At 50.1% G+C, this 17,598-nt stretch overlaps 6 protein-coding genes across 6 annotated transcripts; 4 read left to right on the top strand and 2 right to left on the bottom strand.

The window, feature by feature from the left end:
* Positions 1-1,104: 1,104 nt before the first annotated feature.
* HO173_002888 (uncharacterized protein) lies at positions 1,105-1,707 on the top strand (the record flags this gene model as incomplete). Its single annotated transcript, XM_037304819.1, has 1 exon — positions 1,105-1,707. One exon carries the CDS (start codon positions 1,105-1,107, stop codon positions 1,705-1,707), a length of 603 nt encoding a protein of 200 aa, XP_037168312.1.
* A 3,449-nt stretch (positions 1,708-5,156) lies between these two features.
* On the bottom strand, positions 5,157-6,419 carry HO173_002889 (uncharacterized protein; the record flags this gene model as incomplete). Its single annotated transcript, XM_037304820.1, has 1 exon — positions 5,157-6,419. The coding sequence occupies one exon, from the start codon at positions 6,417-6,419 to the stop codon at positions 5,157-5,159; it is 1,263 nt and encodes a 420-aa protein (XP_037168313.1).
* A 547-nt stretch (positions 6,420-6,966) lies between these two features.
* Positions 6,967-10,027, top strand: HO173_002890 (uncharacterized protein; the record flags this gene model as incomplete). The annotated part of the gene is made up of 3 exons (XM_037304821.1): positions 6,967-7,267; positions 7,332-9,193; positions 9,281-10,027. The coding sequence occupies 3 exons, from the start codon at positions 6,967-6,969 to the stop codon at positions 10,025-10,027; spliced, it is 2,910 nt and encodes a 969-aa protein (XP_037168314.1).
* Positions 10,028-10,676: 649 nt separating this feature from the next.
* On the top strand, positions 10,677-11,471 carry HO173_002891 (uncharacterized protein; the record flags this gene model as incomplete). Its single annotated transcript, XM_037304822.1, has 2 exons — positions 10,677-10,713; positions 10,864-11,471. 2 exons carry the CDS (start codon positions 10,677-10,679, stop codon positions 11,469-11,471), a joined length of 645 nt encoding a protein of 214 aa, XP_037168315.1.
* Positions 11,472-12,229: 758 nt separating this feature from the next.
* HO173_002892 (uncharacterized protein) lies at positions 12,230-14,307 on the top strand (the record flags this gene model as incomplete). Its single annotated transcript, XM_037304823.1, has 9 exons — positions 12,230-12,310; positions 12,362-12,382; positions 12,437-12,781; positions 12,858-13,055; positions 13,107-13,191; positions 13,241-13,317; positions 13,374-13,581; positions 13,655-14,029; positions 14,144-14,307. The coding sequence occupies 9 exons, from the start codon at positions 12,230-12,232 to the stop codon at positions 14,305-14,307; spliced, it is 1,554 nt and encodes a 517-aa protein (XP_037168316.1).
* A 1,024-nt stretch (positions 14,308-15,331) lies between these two features.
* HO173_002893 (uncharacterized protein) lies at positions 15,332-16,849 on the bottom strand (the record flags this gene model as incomplete). The annotated part of the gene is made up of 3 exons (XM_037304824.1): positions 15,332-15,401; positions 15,531-16,536; positions 16,813-16,849. The coding sequence occupies 3 exons, from the start codon at positions 16,847-16,849 to the stop codon at positions 15,332-15,334; spliced, it is 1,113 nt and encodes a 370-aa protein (XP_037168317.1).
* Positions 16,850-17,598: the final 749 nt, after the last annotated feature.

A 17,598-nucleotide genomic window follows, 5' to 3' on the forward strand; every position in this document is an offset into this window, starting at 1 on the left:
CAGATAAAGAGGAAGATAACTAAAGCATTTAAGGCTATATTTATTCCAGCACTCGATATAGAAGTATACCTTCTATTAGTTAAATAATAGCTAGATAAGATTATCTCGAAAGCTATCTTATAAATCGCTATTAATTTAATATATAGCGAGATCATTAAATCACGTTTCGAGCGATAGAAGTTTAAAAGAAAATCTAAGAAGAATAGGAAACTGAGTCTACTAAAGCGATATACTAATAGATTCGAAAAACGATACGACGACATTAATAAGATTAAGAAACTACGCCCTTTCAGCGCCGCTTTTAACTAGAAACCTCTTAAAACGATAATTCATAAGACTAAGAAAGCCGTTAAAGAATTAGCTAAAAGATCGATTAATAAGAAATATATAATAATATATATAGACGGTAGCGGGATTAATAAAAAGGTGAGAGTATTAGCGATATCGTTAGATATTAATTCTACTTTCAGTATCTATTTAGACTTAAGCGACTAATATACGATATACTCGGCGGAGTTATATAATATTCTTCAAGCTCTAACTATAGTAGCCATATATCAAATAAAGCTATAACTTAATAGAGTCATAGTGAATATAGATAATTAAGTATTAATTCAGGCTATCGGAGACTCGGGTAAGTACTCAAGGCAGATCTATATAATATAGATAGTATAGATTATTAATTTGCTAAGGTATCTTAGGGTAGCAATAGAATTACACTAAATTCCGACGTATATTAATATCGACGGTAATAAATGGGCGAATAGAGAGGCGAAGAAGGCTATTAGCTAGCGAGAGCGAGTGGTTTATAATAAAAGAGTAAAGGTAAATACTAACGAAATAGCTTAATTGTTAGTTATACAGATAAGAATAATATCGATAATTAAGATAACTATTAGGAATCACGCGATAGAATAATAGACTATCAAATGGGCTAACGAGAAGCGAGGCGGTATTCTTAAAAGAATTTAATTAACATCGTCGAAATAAATATAACTTCTATATTCGAGAGTTAAGCGCGCTAAGACGTCGCTAATAATATAAATAAGGACTGAGAAAATAGATCTTAAGGCCTTTCTTTATAATCGATAAATATTAGAAACGATGACCACATCTAACAGCCACCAATCATCCTCTGCTCCCTATACTGCAGACAAATACGCTCGCCGAGCTGATCATCATACTCCCAATACGGCCCAAGAAGAGGAAGATAGCTATATACTTGCTCTACACACAGACCCTGAGCATCATAAGCGCGTCACTGCTCTCCGCACTCAATATTTCCCACCAAAGCTCAACAAGCTCTCCGCCCATATCGCCCTCTTCCGCGCTCTTCCAGGCTCCCACCTCGCCACCATCGAGGCCGATATCAGCGCTGCAGCCGAGAAGCAACAGTCTTTCCCAATTGCCACGGGCAAGGCATACCTCCTAGGTCATGGCGTGGCTATCGATGCGAATATCCCACCAGCCCGAGGGATCTACAATGGTTTGAAGGAGAAATGGGAGGACTTCCTGAGCAAACAGGATAAGAGCTTCAAGGCCCACTATACAATACAGAACAAAGTGGAAGATGGGGTCCCTCAAAGGACATTGGAGGAGCTACAGAAGAATTTTGAAGGATCCCAAGGGCAAGTTGATGGCTTGTCGCTGTATCGATACGACAGAGGTCATTGGCGGCATATGAGGGATTTTATGTTCCCGCGTTAGATGATTTTGCACATCTAACATGCAAGGGATGACCAGCTCTTGAGCAAGGGCACGATCCTGGTCTCTACGATCTTCCTGACCTCCAACCTCAGAATTGCGAAATGCCAAAGCTAGAATGGCGGCGACCGCGATCGATCTTCAGCCTCTTGCCTACGGAGCTACGTCTAGAGCTTTACGACATTGTCTTTCCACCAAGACCAGTCTTGCAAATCAGAAGCAGTGGCTTTCTTCTTCGACTGTATCACACGCCGATCTATGGAGAGATTCTAATTACCTTGGTCTCAGGCAGGGATATCGGGAATATTATAGTGACCATTGGCCTCCACATATCGAGGATGCCTACCTCGAAGGTAGATGCTATCCCAAGCCCGGGTGTCATTAAGCTCACACCCGAACAGCAACGATGGTAGCAAAGCCGGACGGCAAGAGACGTCGCAACAAAATCATTTCGGTTGCCATATACAAACGCTCGGGCAAAGAGAGGAATAGAAAGCAAGTCTCTAGCCATTACTCATACTATGTCAAAAAGCGATTGCACCAATTCCCACCGCCGTACGCGTCTTTCACAGTCGGGGATGTCCACGCTTACAACCCTTACCACGCCATTTCCACCGCTCCGCATCACCTCTCAAACTAATATAAAACCCGCAGCACCCCACCCTCCCGCCTCACCTGCACCACCACGTTCTGGCGCATCTACCAACTATACAACCACTCGAACAACGCGGATGATCCTCCTTAGAAGAAGAAGTGCTATGGACCCTCTACCACGACCGCACCCCCAACCCTAAGCCCCGCACGCCTTTCCCACCGCTGCATCCAGACGAGGCCGAAAGCTTGCGGATCATGCGTTACTTGAACGCGAGTACGATGACGCCGGCGGAGGTTGCGCCAACGCGGCTGCGCTTGCTGGCCGTCGACGGGGCGTGCTAGGTATCAAGATTAGCTCTTGCGTGGAAAGCGAGCCCGTATGCATCAACAGCGATGGGTTTCGAGTGCTCTTTGCCGCGGAGGAAGTCGACGGCTGTGTCGGACGCTTAGCAAAGTATCTCCTCTCAATTGTGTGCGCTATTATCAAGCCAAGGTGTTATGTATGCTTGGCGGTAGTGGATTGGGGGACCTTGGGGTCGAGATAGAGATAGGGATAGAGATGTAGAGACGCGTTTGCAATTCTCCACGAACGACCATGTTCATACTGTTGAGGGCTCCATTGCAGACATGCTCTGCCTAGCAACCCGAATGGAACAAACAAGATAGATGGGATCTTTAACCTTATGTCTCAAATTTATCTGATCTGTCAAAACCAAACCACTGCTTCTCCACTCCCAAAACGCAGTAAAGTCAAAGAACGAGTAGAGAGCACCCCACTCCCCCCAATGCATCTCCACCGATCAGCAAACCTACTTCAGCCATCCTGCAATGCCAAAACCCTTGGATTCACAACTCGTCAGACCAGAGGGCCCTTACTAGCAGAACGGGTGGAAAGATCGCTATGTATGTCGCTGTAAGACTATCGACCAGGAGGCGTATCACGAATGGGGTGAAGCAAGGGCTAGTCCAGGCGACGGGAGCATCCACGCATGTCTGGGAAAAGTCATTAGTTGTCGGAGACTGGAGAGCAAGGTTGTTTTTTCTTGTTTTGGGACCTACTGCAATTCTACAAATGCTGCATTTGTGAGGACTATTTACGCTGTGTCCGGCCGATATTTGCTGCTTGAGATTTGGTGACACTTCCACCAACCGCCACAAATCAATCAGCGGCTGCATATTCGAAGTTCGGTGCTCCAGGCTGCATGTCCAGCCCGAAATCAATCCGTGCTTACGGCAGTTCGAACCCAGAAAGAGATCTGCCCAGACTTTACCATGGCGCTCAAATCCATAGAGGTATATAAATGGCCATGGAAACATGGCATATGCGGCCATAGATTTGCAGTAATTCATGGCAAAGCTCGTGGATCAAAGCGCCGTGAATTTATATCTTGGCAGCGCTGGCTGTTGAAAGGCTGGCGGCGTACGAGAATGTGGATGGGATGGACTCACAACACTCGGAAGCTGGCTTCGACCGACCATTCCCATGCCAATGGAATCTGAGGGGATGATCCACCTGGTTTTGCATCTGGTTTTGAAAACTCCGAGAAACTAGCAGTCATCAAAGCAGTCAAGATACTCTTGATTGTGCTCGATCTCTGGTGTTGCTGTCATCGTCCAAAGTTCCTTTGTTTGCTTCGAAGATCTTCCAAGCGCTGTCTGGCGATTCCAATAGTCACAGCTGCTTCGAACGGTGGAGGCTTGCATGGTCTGTACAAGCTCGGAGTAGAACTTTGACCCTGGCTGGAGCTTCTATTCAGGGTTCGGCAAGCGGCCACAAATCAGCGAAGTACCATGAGCACGGAAGGCTTCCTTTGAGGAGGTGATAAACTCCGCTAAATAGAAAAATGTTGAGGAATTATAAAGGCGATACCGATCTCCAGCCATGATTCGTCCTCGATTTTGAGCATCGTCTCGAGGAAGGGGGATGATAAGCCGAGAACAGCCGCGAGCCGTAGGATCGTTTATCGGCTGAAAGATCAAGCGATAGTTCTATTTCTCAGAGCTCAGGATCAAAAACTATGCCTGGGGCGGGCCCTCAAACCTTGAAGCAGTTGACGAATTTGACACTTGATGTTTTGAATAGGCTGGCTTTGTGGAAAGATTAATCGCCAAAGCTTTTGACTATGAGCCCTTGAAAGCGGAGCACTATCACACATGCTCACCATATCCAGCCCAGTCCCGCGTATCCAACCATAGAAAAGCTCAGAACAGCATGGGATAATTTTGCAAATCCAGCCATTTTCTAGCCATCACCGAAACGGAGGTAAAACAACCAGGCAAACTTGGTTAAACACAACAAGCAGCTGGCTTAAGTCACAAGAAAGCAGCGTCCCGTACGTCACTTTAAGAAAGAGGAAAGTGATCGATGCAAGCCCTCGACTTATGCCACTGGATGTCGATGGCGAGAACCCTACTGCACAAGCTTGATTTGCTCGATCTTCCAAGGACACATACACTGTGCAAGTATGCATATGACCAGAGCTTCAACTTGAAACAATGGTGTGTCCATCATTTGCGCAAGCCCTGGAGTCGACCCCAAAGACTTCAACAGTAAGGTTCTTTCGCGATAGTAGCGATCGCTCGCTGTGCACATGCGACGTCCGCAGGCTCCCAGTTTCAGCGTGATTGAAATGCGGAGCCAGACGGTATTTGCAGCGACTGATGAGTTATACCAAACGAGTAGACTGGTACCGCTAGAGACAAGATGAGTCTGATCGAACGGCAACACTGCCGGTGATCAGAGCATCGTTTTAGCCATGAACAAGCGAAAACCTCTTAGATCCTTTGTCGCTCCCTGCGATGATAAAGCCATGGTTCTGTGCACTTAACAGTCAACAGGCCTTGGACGCAAGGTATATTCATTGTGCTGTCAACGTATCCAGCAAGAGTAGACTGTCCTCCTCCGTTCTCGACATCATCTCGGGTTGACCGGAGGCACGAACTTTACGAGTTGGGTCTGGCCGCGAGGCTAATTCGAGTGCGAAATTTTCCTGCAGGAATCCCATGATCCAGAGGGCTTCGGTTTGGCGACCATCCCGTAGAAACAGTTCCGCTGCTCTCAACCCAAGATGAACAATATGAGACCACTGCCCAGCATTCCTGTTCACTAGTGCCTTAGGGAAGGTATTTTGAAGATATGTCAAAGCCGGCTGGGGATCACGCCGCTCCGAGATATAGATGCTAAGGGTTGCACTGAGTAGGGGGTCGGCATCGAAAGTTCGCATCTTTTCTAAAAAGGATTGAATATTGCTAGGCTCAGGCCGCGCTGCCTTTTGCAGACGAAGAATGGATTTTGTCAGCATCCACGCTGCCCGTATAGCACCGTTCTGCAATGAACGCTTGGTCGACCCAGAGCTCCGGAGCCCATCAAGGCTTCGAATAAATAAAGTGATTGCAGACTCCAGTCCATCCCCAATTTTCGCCTCTGCTTCGATCATCCTTGCGAACAAGAAGCCTTTTATGAGGCAGGTCTCCAATCCGCGTAGACTCGGGAATGGCTTCTCTTCCGGGTTGTGGAACCGATGTAGCCAGCGCAGAATCCGAGGTTGCCGGCCCTCTGCAATGAGGAAAGGGACCAAATGAGCGACAAACTCCTGGTCCGTAAGGAATTCTCCTGTGTCCTCCATGCCAGAAGACCACAGCCATTGGAGGATGGTCGGTGCCGCTCCAGAAGACTGCATCGCTGCCCTAGGCATGGCGGCCGGAGAAGCCAAGCAAGCCCTGTACTGGATATTGAGGAAAGCCTTTGCTGTCCCCAAATCTGCTGTTCCCTGGGAGACCCGCTCCTTGAAGGCGTCCATAGGTCGTTCCATAAGGGTTTGTAGCTGTCCCAGGCGCCTTCCACTGAAGTGACTTTTCTTGCTGGAAGAGGCACGCATTCGAGGCTTTGCCTCGAAGAGAGGCTTTGCCTCGAAGAGGGGGTTTGTCAAAATGGATTGTAGATGATGGTTGGCGTAGTGCTCGCTGCTTGACGATTCGGATGAATATTCGCGGTCAAGTTGCTGCTCGAAAGAGGCGTTGAGGAGTGAAAGGAGCCGCTGTGACTCTCGAGCCGACAGGGGCAGAGGAGGATGTAACTTCGACGCTAAAGACTTCCAACTGTGAGCTACAGCTGTCTTCATATTGGGCGGGATGATGGTGCAGGTAGTAGTAGGCTGCAATAGCAAAGTAAGGAAGTGAATTCAACAACAAGGCATTTGATCACTTGCATTGTGTCCTTGTCGGCACAGCATGCAATGAACAACAATGGTGAATCAATGTATTCTCTTCAACTATTTGTAGACATGTCAATTGTGACATGTCAATAGCGAAGTGAGGCAAGGGCACGAGGGGTCATCAATTCATGATGGTAGCGAAGCGGCTCCTTAGTAAGCAGCGGGCGCTAAACACAAATTGACTCTAGGATACGCGCTTTAGTCGTGACCAGGGCTGGCAGAGCTTCACAAAGATCACCGTCGATTCTTTCAACCTTGCCTCTTCCTATTCCTGAGTCCAATTCTCCTCCTTCATACGTCTGCCCAAATTACTCTATTCCGCCTTGGTTTCTTCGTGAGTTCGACCTAGGCCTTCGCCCTTGAAGATCGAAGACCTCACGTGGAACAACTAAGTTCCAGTCCTTTGTCCAACAATCACCGAACCTCCTCACGTACAGTACACAACATCTTCATCATGTCGGAAGTAAAATCGCGGCCATCGGCTCCAAGAGGTCGAGGCTCCGGTCGAGGTCGCGGAGGCTACAGCAGTCGAGGTGGTCGAGGCGGCAGTCGACAAGCAAACGGACACAAAGAAGAGATCCCTACAGAAATACCCTATGAAGACGAAGGAGAGCTTGGAGACCTAAAGAAGATGTATGCCCCTAAGCTCAGCACGATCAAAGAAATGTTCCCAGACTGGACCGACGAGGACCTCGTTTTCGCATTGCAGGAGACTAACGGTGATCTGGAGGGGACCATTGATCGAATCTCCGAGGGTACGTATTCCGCTTTTATCTACTTGATTTGAATGCCGTCCGTTAATGGGATCCGCTTCTACAGGTAACATTTCTCAATGGGGCGAGGTGAAGAAGAAGACCAAAGAACGATCTCAGTCAAAGGCCAAAGAGCCATCATCCGGCGCGGAGGTCTCGACCTCAGCTCGCGGTGGACGTGGAAGAGGTGGATTTGAGAGCGTGCGCGGCGGTCGAGGCCGTGGCTCAGACCGTGGCAGAGGGGCACCGCGCGGCGGCAGAGGTGCTTCTGCAGCCAACGGCGTGCGTAGTACAAGCGCCGGCAAGACCAACTCAATCCCTGCAGGGAATACATCCGAATTAGACACACCGGTCTCAGATGGTGCAACTGCTGGTTGGGAACAGCCAGCAGCAGACAGCACACCGATGGAATCATCCTGGGAGAACATCTCGGCAGATGTAGCACCTACACCACCAGTCGAAGAGGTTAAGCCACCCTCGAAGCCTGATGGTACTCGTAGCTGGGCTAGCATGTTCAGCAAGCCTGCCCCTGCCCCTGCCCCACCCAAGGCACCTCGCGCAGTCCCGAGCCATGATGCCCCTGTTCAGCCACCAATTACGTCCACATTGATTCCCGAGGACACGAGTATGCCTGGGCTACCGCCACCTGTAACGGTGAATGAGACATCGGAAATCCCAAACACTCCTCCAACATCTGACTTGGCAGCCTCCGAGCCACCTGCCAATATTACCCCTTCGAAGGATGAATTGACGGAGACAAACCTCGAACAGGTCCTCGATGCTTCTGGACCTCCACCGTCAGCCACTGCAGCCAGTACAGTGGCGAGCACCATAGATCCACAAAATGGAGCAGGTGGTGCCACTCCCCTTCATCCGTCTCAGCAAAAATCAGGTTCGCGGCCTCCACTTGGCGGTTTTGCCACGAGTGCATACAAAGCGACAGGAATGCCAGGACGCTCGCCGAGTTACCAGCGAAAGATTCAGGAGCAGCAAGAGGCTGTGGTAATGCCGGGGAAGCATGCAGTTGATCGGGCAGCGGTGCAATTCGGAAGCATGGGGCTGAACGGGACTACGGAAGATGTGGACGTTGACAGTGATCGAGAAGACGCTGAGACTCGGGCGCAACCACCTCAGCATTCTCCAATTGCACCAAGAGCTGCACTTCCACCGGCGCCTCAGCAACAGAGCTTCTCATCTCAACCTCAGGTGAACGATCCTCTTCCGACACCTAGACAAGCTCCAGGATTGCCACCCGTAATTCAACCATCTGCCGTACAGCAGCCAAGTCAAGCCTTGCCAAATGACACAGGCTTCCAGTCCCAAAATTCGCAATACGCGTACAATCGCTATGGACAACAGGCGCCTCAGCAAGAGATATCGGCGCCTGCGCAGAAGGCATATGAGCCGTTCGGTCAGCAGATCCAGCAGTCTCAGCAGTTCGATAACTATCCCTCTACTTCCCAGGGACAAAACCCGCCTCACCAACAGACCCAGCCTCAGCAGGGCGGTTACTCGTCTACGTCAAACGACATGTCCTCATACCACACCTCCGATGGTCAGCGAAATGCTTATCAGAATAGCATTTACGGAACCTATGGTCAGCAATCGCAGCAGAATGCTCAAGATGCTAGCGCATCTCAGCAGAGAGGAAGTAGTGCTTTCGGTTCATCTGCAGCCGAGCAAGGATCTCAGTACGCAACCACTCAAGCTCAACAATCTCAGAACCGATTCGGCCAAACCGGCGAAGCTCAAACCAGCGGCCACTCGACCCCGAACCCTTCTTTATCCGGTCAACAACAGCCAGGTCAACCGCATCAAATGCTTCAGCAACAGGCTCAAGGCCAGGCTGGAGGCCAGCATGGAGGATATCCTTATGGTCATCCGTACTATGGCCACCCGTACTATGCCTCATACGCGAACCAACATCAAGTAAGTAATCATCCATATGGTCGCGAGCGTCCGATGTTTGACGACGTCCGTCGATATGATGATCAGTATCTTACACAAACTCCTCAGTACGGGTACGGCGGCAGCCAAGGCGGATATGGAGGAGGACCTTTCGGAGGTGCCGGAGGGAAGCAAGGCATGTATGGTCAACCACATCAAGGGTATGGGGCATCCCCGCAGACGGGCTACGACCAGCATTCAGCATCACCAGCGAACACAGGTGCATTCGCACAACAGCACGCGTCATCTGGTAGAGACAGCGCTGCTCCCGGAGGTCTCGGCAACTATGGGCGTACTGGGTCGACACAACCACCAGAGAACTCTCAGCAATATTCCGGAGCTGGTGCTAGCAACCATGGTAGCATGCCCGATGTGTTTGGCCGTTCTCAGTCGACTTACCAGTCGCAGAACTCGGGGCTTGGGTCTCATATGGGCCAACAGAGCGGCAACGACGACCCACTTCGCAACTATGGTGATTCGTCCAAAGTACCTGGTGGCCCCAGTCCTGCGTTAGGCCAGCCTGGAGGACGTCCCGGGTCTGCTGCAAATGTTCCAGGTCAGACAGGATTGCCACAATCCCAAGGCCAAGGTCAAGGTCAGAGTCAACAAGGCTACGGTGGATATATGGGCCATCAGATGCATGGTCAGCAGGGCTCGCAATACGGTGGAGGGCCCGGAGGCTTAGGCGGCGGGCATCATCAGTCTGCAGGACAGAATCACCAAGCCGGTGGCTACGGAGCTTACGGGCCTGGGTATGGCTCGGGATTCTATGGAAACAGCAATCGCGGTGGATGGGGTGCCAACTATGGGCACTAGTTTCTAGAAGTGCCGGTGCATGCACAGATGCTACTTTCCGACGACTTGTCCTTTCACTTGGGTGCGCACTCTTCTCTCGCAACAAAGGTATGACAGCTGGGTTTCAGCATATTATGGAGCATCTGATGAATAGGAGATGGCTCCTAAAGGGAGTGACTTGATCCTCATTAGAGAGGCACCCATGTATTCTATAGTCGAATTGAATGACAAGCATGCCAGCAAGGCACTTGTCTGGCTCACTTGAATTCAGTGCTCTATATTGAAGGATTAATGGGTGGTGCTATCACATCTCGTACACTGGTCATTGGTCACTGATCACTATTAACATAAGCCTTTTCATTATTGGTTGCCGATACATAACGGAACATTCTTACCTTCATCATGAGGTCTTTCTGCCAGTGCTATTTTACTAGCCCACACTAGCGCATAATCCAAGTCGCCGATCGCCGCGCCAGAATCGCCAAGACAAAACAACTCCCCCCTTCTGGCGCAACCTCAGCTTCATTCTCGCCCTTCTTTCCTTCCTTCCTTTCACACATCATAACATCGATATACAATCTTCTCATTTGAACTAGGTCGCATCAACCTCGCGACTCCATCCACCGCTTCGTATCCCGTATCTCTATCTCAACAAAGCCTATCAGTCGACATGGCTAGCGAGAAGACGCCCGAGGTTGGCGACAAAGGTACGTGGAGCTTCTTGCAGCGCGTTGCGCGTGAGCAACCACTCTCATTTTGCGGCTTCTACCCATCAATTTGAGCGTACTGTATCTCTGAATGTCAAGATCTGCTCCCATGTTTACCAAATGCGACTGACATTCCTTCTTTATCGACAGCCTCCTGGAACTGGAACGGCTCCACCCCATCCGGAGAAGTCGCCGAAAAGAAAGCCGAAGGCGAAGTCTCGGTCCAATCCAAACGCGGCAACACCATCAAGAAATCCGCCCAACCCAATGACCCTGCGATCCACCTCGCCCGCCCCGGCAACGACGTCGTGAAGAACCAATCCGAGCTTAACGTCGAAGAAAAAGCCTCTGGTGACGCCAACGGCACGAAAGAACAAGAAGATTCTCCCGCCGAGGAAGAGCCCGAAGCCACGCCCGCCAAAACCAAACTTCCCGCCAAATCCCCTGCCAACAAGCGCAAAGCCACCGAAGAACCCGAGCAGGTGAAGGAGGCGAAGAAGTCAAGGGGGAGACCCAAGGGCGCTGCTGCTACGCCAAAGGAAAAGAAGGAACCGAAGGAGAAGAAGGAGAAGGCTGCGCCAAAGGAGAAGAAAGAGAAGCCGGCTAAAGCTGAGGGAGAGAAGAAGGGAAGGGGGAGGCCTGCGAAGGATCCCTCCGCGCCCAAGGCAGCGCCCAAGGCAAAGAAGGAGAAGAAGCCTGAAAAGCCTGCTGCCAAACCGATGGGGGTGGGTAAAAGGACAAGGAGTCAAGCGAAGTAAGGCATTGACTCTACCAGAGTGTCTACAGTGCATTGTGATGGGAACAGGTTTCTTTTTGCTCGATCGAGGGTGCCTGATGGATGAAAGGGATTTGAGATGGGCGGTGGTGTATTCATTACGCCCCTCGACAGCAAAAGCGCGACGTGCTTCAGGGCATGTCATTGTATCATTGTATCATCAAAGCAGGCTTTGGCTCTTGAGCCTGGCCTTTACGTACACGCGGGAGCTGCACTAGCAGTGTAGGATCTTCCTTTTGAAAGCAAAGCATCATTCTACCTCTTTTCCTCCAAGTTGTACTCGTAATAAGTGAAGTAGAATAGAGGTACTGATCTCGCTGATGATGATAATGATGCTCCTTGCCAATGTTGTTTGCTCGATTCGGACTTGCTGTTCGTGTACTGCGATGACGTGTGCCGTTTGCCCAGATTTGGAGTCACCGCAAAAATCATGTCACTGCTCTTTACCGACAGTATCAGCATCAGCATCACACCAGAGATGCTTCACGCCTACCGCTCATGCGACCGCTTTCTCTAGAGTACTTTTCAATCAAACGGATCTATGCACATCTACACTAGAAGTGGATGACAATTTCAAGAAAAAGCTGAAGACCTGCTAATTAATCGACCGCCTTGTAATACCTCCTAGGATATAATTCTTCTTGCATCATCTTACGGTTTGAACATCTATTTGTTTGGAACATCTGAAAGACCGACGAGAGTGGATTGCGTCGAGCTTCTACAAGCCAGAGCCGAGACAGGATGTCGGCCCCTCTTGAGATACAAGAAAACACCATTCTGGTGATACTGGGCGCTTCAGGAGATCTTGCAAAGAAGAAGCTGGCGAGTTCAACTTCTGTAAGACCGATATTTGGTACTAACAGCTTTACGTAGTTTCCAGCACTCTTTGGCCTCGTAAGGCCGCACCCACAACCCAAAGAATAGCTAGCACGCCTAATAAGCTTTTAGGAACGAAGATGTCTCCTTCCCACCGACTTCAAGATCGTAGGTTTTGCCCCGGATGAGATGACCCATGACAACTTCCTCTCCATCATCAGATCGCCCATCAACCTCGAGAGTCCGCGTTTTGCAGAGCAACTGGAGCAATTCTGCCAAAGATGCTCTTACGTATCCGGCCATGAGGGAGGTGAAAAGTCTTTTCGTGCTCTCCGGAGGAGACTTGAGCAGCTTGGGACAGGAAAGAAAGAGCAGAATCGTCTGTTCTATATGGCGTTGCCGCCGAGTATCTTCACGGGCATGCAAGAGGGTTTGAGGAAGCACTGTTATTCTGAGAGAGGTGCGAGCAGAATCATCGTCAGTACACTTTCCTGTCTTGAAACTAAATCAAGTGCCGAATATCCGGCACAGAGCTGTTGACGCTGTTTTCCAGATCGAGAAACCCTTCGGCCACGACCTCGAAAGTTCACGAGAACTACAGCGGGCCTTGGATCCCAACTGGAGGGAAGATGAAATCTTCCGCGTGGATCACTATCTCGGAAAAGAAGTCGTAAACAACCTTCTCGTATTGAGGTTTGGAAACGAGATCTTCGGGGCCATTTGGAACGCCAGGCACATTGATAACATCGAGGTAGGCTTTATCTTTCGCGAACTTAACTTCTAGCCTCTGACAAGTTTCCAGATCTCAATAACAGAATCTGGAGGAGCAGAAGGTCGAGGCAGCTACTTTAATGGTGTAGGAGCTATTCGAGACGTGATGCAGAACCGTAAGTCTCTTTCCATCTTCAAAATTTTCATGTCTTACCGTCGCCGCAGATCTAACGCAGATACTCGCACTGCTCACAATGGAGCGACCGAGATCCTTCTCAGCGGAAGATCTGTGCGCCGAAAAGGTTCTTACTCCTGTCCCCTGGCGATGTGGAATCATCTTTGCTGACATTTCTTCTAGGCCCGAGTCTTGGACTGGATGCTACCCATCGAGTACGTCAACACCATCATTGGACAGTACGAAAAATCCGAAGATGGCGAGAAGCCCGCTTTCAAAGACGAGGAAGACGTCCCCAATGACTCCAGATGCGCCACCTTCTGCGCAGCAGTAGGGCACATTGAAAATGAGCGATGGGCGGGGATTCCGTTTTTGCTCAAAGCTGGCAAAGGTAGACAGATTCCTATCTGGCGCTATTCCAATTTTCCTGTTCCCACGCAGCTAACGTTCAACGCCTCTCTCAGCTCTCAACGAATCCCTGACCGAAATCAAAATCCACTTCAAACCCTCCACTAACGCTGCAATCTTCACCACCGACCCGCTCGCCAGCAACACAATGACCATCCGCGTCCAGCCGTCCGAAGGCGTCTTCCTAAGCATAAACACCTTCGTCCCATCCCTAACCACCCAAAAAACCTCAGCCATGGACCTCGACCTTACGTACCACGGCCGCGAAATACCAGAAGCATACGAAGTGTTGCTGCTGGACGCGCTGAAAGGGGATAAGGCTCGAAGTGTGCGGGGAGACGAGCTAGATGCGAGTTGGAAGATCTGGACGCCGCTGCTGCATTTTCTCGACGATGAGAACGCGGAGGTGAGGCCGAGGGAGTATGCTTATGGTAAGGATGTCCAAAGAAATAATCCCCCGCCAACAACAACTGCAACATCGGCTAGCACTTTGACTTTCATATTTGCATTTGAACAGAGTATCTAGGCTGATACATAGCACGCAGGCTCCAACGGTCCCGAAGGCTTGGGCGAATTCATAGCGTCGTATCAGAATCGAAAGTCGAAAGCATCCGAGTGGGGAAGTGATACTGGAGGATCATTCCGTGAGGAAACTTCCCAGACGGCGAACTCGTCGTTGACAACGAACACGAAAGATGTGCCTCCTTGATTGGTGAGAAAGATACATATTGATAGTTAAACGCGCATCGATCTTGTCTGTTTGCCTTTTTTTTTTCTTTTTTAGGTTTCTCCTTAAGGTTTTTTTTCTCTCTCCGATAAGCCAAGCATGACATCTCGACACCTAGATTGCAATTCAATACAAACGCTGTCGAGGGAGCTGAGGGTTGAAAAGCATGTGTGTCTTACTTACTCATCTATTATTTCCCTTAATCAACCTCATCAACCACACCACCTCTAATCCCTACACGTAATCATACCTCACATCCCCAACGTCGAACCGATTATCGATCAAAGACTTCTCAAAAGCGGCTAGTTTGGAACACGTTGAGCATGCACAATCTAGTCTAGTAGACAGACCTATACATACATACATACATACATACATACATACATACATACATACATACATACATACATACATACCTACATACATACATCCAACTCAAAAAACATCCTCGACACCGATCCCCAAGATGACTTACCAACAATACCTACACTATGTTCATTTCAGTTTCTCCCTCCCTTCCCCTTTGACCCCTATTCCCCCTCTCCCTTCCATCAACATGCGCAAAAGAAACCAAGACTCGCACCTGAGCTCCTTCCTGCACGAGAAGATTCCATCTCTGGAGTATATCTTAGATTACTTCGCCGACCCATCGATTACGGTGTTCGATCCAATCTACATCACCGAACGAACATACCTAGACACCATACGTGCATTTTCATCTTATCTACAACTTGTTTGGTTCAATGTATACAATCAAAAGGGGGTAGGCGCCCGTGTAGTAAGTAAGTATGTAAGTATGGATGGATGGACGGACAGGCTGATTCAGCGCCCTCTACATACGATACTTGATTGAAGGTTCGCTAACAGCCCTAGGCTGAGGATTTGGAAGATAGTTCGGAGTTGAGATAGTTGACGAGGCTCGCATCGGATATTCTTTCGGGCACAGTTATGATCGTGTCCACCGCCTACGACGCAGGTGGATGTAGGGTAGAGTGATTCGACACGTCTACGAGACGCGCTGAATGACTTTGATCAAATCGGCCGTGACGCCCATGGCGGTGACGGCGCCGCCGGCGCTGTGATGCGTAGTTTTATTAGCGTAATGTTCACGAAGTCTACACCGCCAACACCATCTCACGCCTCGCCAGGAAATGGAGAGAGGAGAAGCAGAGGAGAGACAAAGAAAAGAAAAAAGGGGGACTCACCCAGCCCCCCTTACGACCAACGGATGATCCCCATACCTCTCCGTATAAAAGCTGACAATGTTATCGCTCCCCTCGAGTCCCGCAATCGGATGCGCCTTGTCCAGCTTCTCCAGTCCCACCTTCAGCGCCCTCCTCCCCACATCCACGCTGCCCACGAACCTCACCACTTTCCCCTCAAGCACGGCTTCATTCTTCACCTCATCCATCTGCTTGTCGAACTCGCCCAACCGTTCCATAAACACCTCTCCGCTCTCCGCCCCTTCCAGCTCCACCGGGATAAGCGACTGCACGGGGAAGCTCTCCGTGCTCTGAACCTGCAGCCCCACCAGCCTCGCGAGAATCACCAGTTTCCGCGCTACATCGACGCCGTTGAGATCGTCGCGGGGGTCCGGTTCGGTGAAGCCTGCCTCCTTCGCCTTTCGGACTTCCGCGCTCCATTTGCCGCCTTTGCCGTCCACGGGCGCGAAGTTGTTGAAGAGGAAGCTCATGGTGCCGGAGAAGACGCCCTCGATGCGGCGGACGGTGTCGCCGGTGTCGATGAGGTCTTTGAGGGTGGAGATGATGGGGAGGCCGGCGCCGACGGAGGATTCATGATACAGTAGGCCGCGGCCGAGATAAGGATCGTACGGGCGGTAGGAAGACTCGTGGATGGAATGCCAGAGGTCGAGGCTGCTGGAGAAAGCTTTCTTGTTGGGCGTCACAACGCTGATGCCGTGGTTCAAAAATGCGGGATAGGCGTCGGCGACGTCTTGGCTGCTGGTGTTGTCAATCAGGACGCGCTTGTCGGGGAGTTCTTGTAGGAACTTGAGAGTCTGGTCGACTGTGAGGGCGGGCGAGGTGGATGCTTCGAGATCTTTTTCCCATGTCTCGAGGGAGAGGGGGGTGGTGCGGTGGGAGGCGCGGAGGCTTTTGGTGGAGCGGGAGATGAGGACGAGGGAGATATTGGGGACTTTGTGACTGAGGACAGAGAGCTGGGAGATGAAGTGGCGGCCTACGCCGCCGGCTCCTGGGGGGTGTCAGATTATGTCGCAGGAAATGTTTTCGCTCATGCTTTAGAGAAACGAGCACGAAGAATGTAGGAACCTGAAAGAATCAATAGCACATGTTGCCGAAAAGTTTCAGATCACAGTGGCCATCGATTGGAGAAATCAGTCCATTCTAGACAGGAGCAGAAAATGTCAATTGCGAGTTCGGTTTTTGATTTGTTACTTTCCGCGGGAGAAGAGATATAGGCCACGCAAAAAAGACATCAGAAACAATATCGACCAGCTCAGCAACTCACCTATAACAGCTATATATACCTGGTTCACGGAAGACATATCTCGATCATTTAGCAGGCAGTACCCAATGAAGTTGGGTTGAAAATTCTACAATTGACTTTTGAAGCTGGGGTGCTGCTTCCGAAATTCGGACGTCGGCGTCAGCCCTATACTCAAGTATATGGGAATTCCGTGGTTCAAGGTACTTTAAGCGAGGAGCCGGGTACACGGGCACACGGGTAACCCCCCTGCTTCCCGAGGGACCCCACCAAAATTCCGCGAACTCTACCTGCAGATCATCGCAGCTTCGCCGGCATTATCAGCGGATGGACTTATAGGAAGCGTGTAAGCCAGTGACTCGAGTTGTGCTTAGCAAGAGAGGAAAATTGGACTTCTCAGCTGGGCTTGACACCAACTCTCATGCTGAAGAATATGCGAATGCCTCCGCTTTCCTCACCAGATCTGCATGTCTGCGGCGATTTTGGAGTAACCTTGATACTCTTCAATCGATAACTTTACCAAGATTGTCAGTATTCTAGCAAGTCTTCGCACAAGGAAGACTTTGCACGAGCGATTCTGAAGTTCTTGATAATGCCTCCCAAAATACGCCCATAGCCACAGAGCTACAGCATCCCGAAACCTCGTATCTGACGGCTGGGCACTCAAAGACCAACGCAATGGGCTTGCCAGGAAAATTAATCAGAATGAGGAGTGCACCAAGCCATCGCGTTTCTGCCCCACGGTGATGATGCCTGCATGGTCAATGCACAATCACCAGTTGGGGTGTGCCAGCGCAGCAGTGAGCCTAT

This window comes from Letharia columbiana (assembly GCF_014066305.1).
Source record: "Letharia columbiana isolate WasteWater2 chromosome Unknown Sc0000006_s0, whole genome shotgun sequence".
Lineage (NCBI taxonomy): Eukaryota > Fungi > Ascomycota > Lecanoromycetes > Lecanorales > Parmeliaceae > Letharia > Letharia columbiana.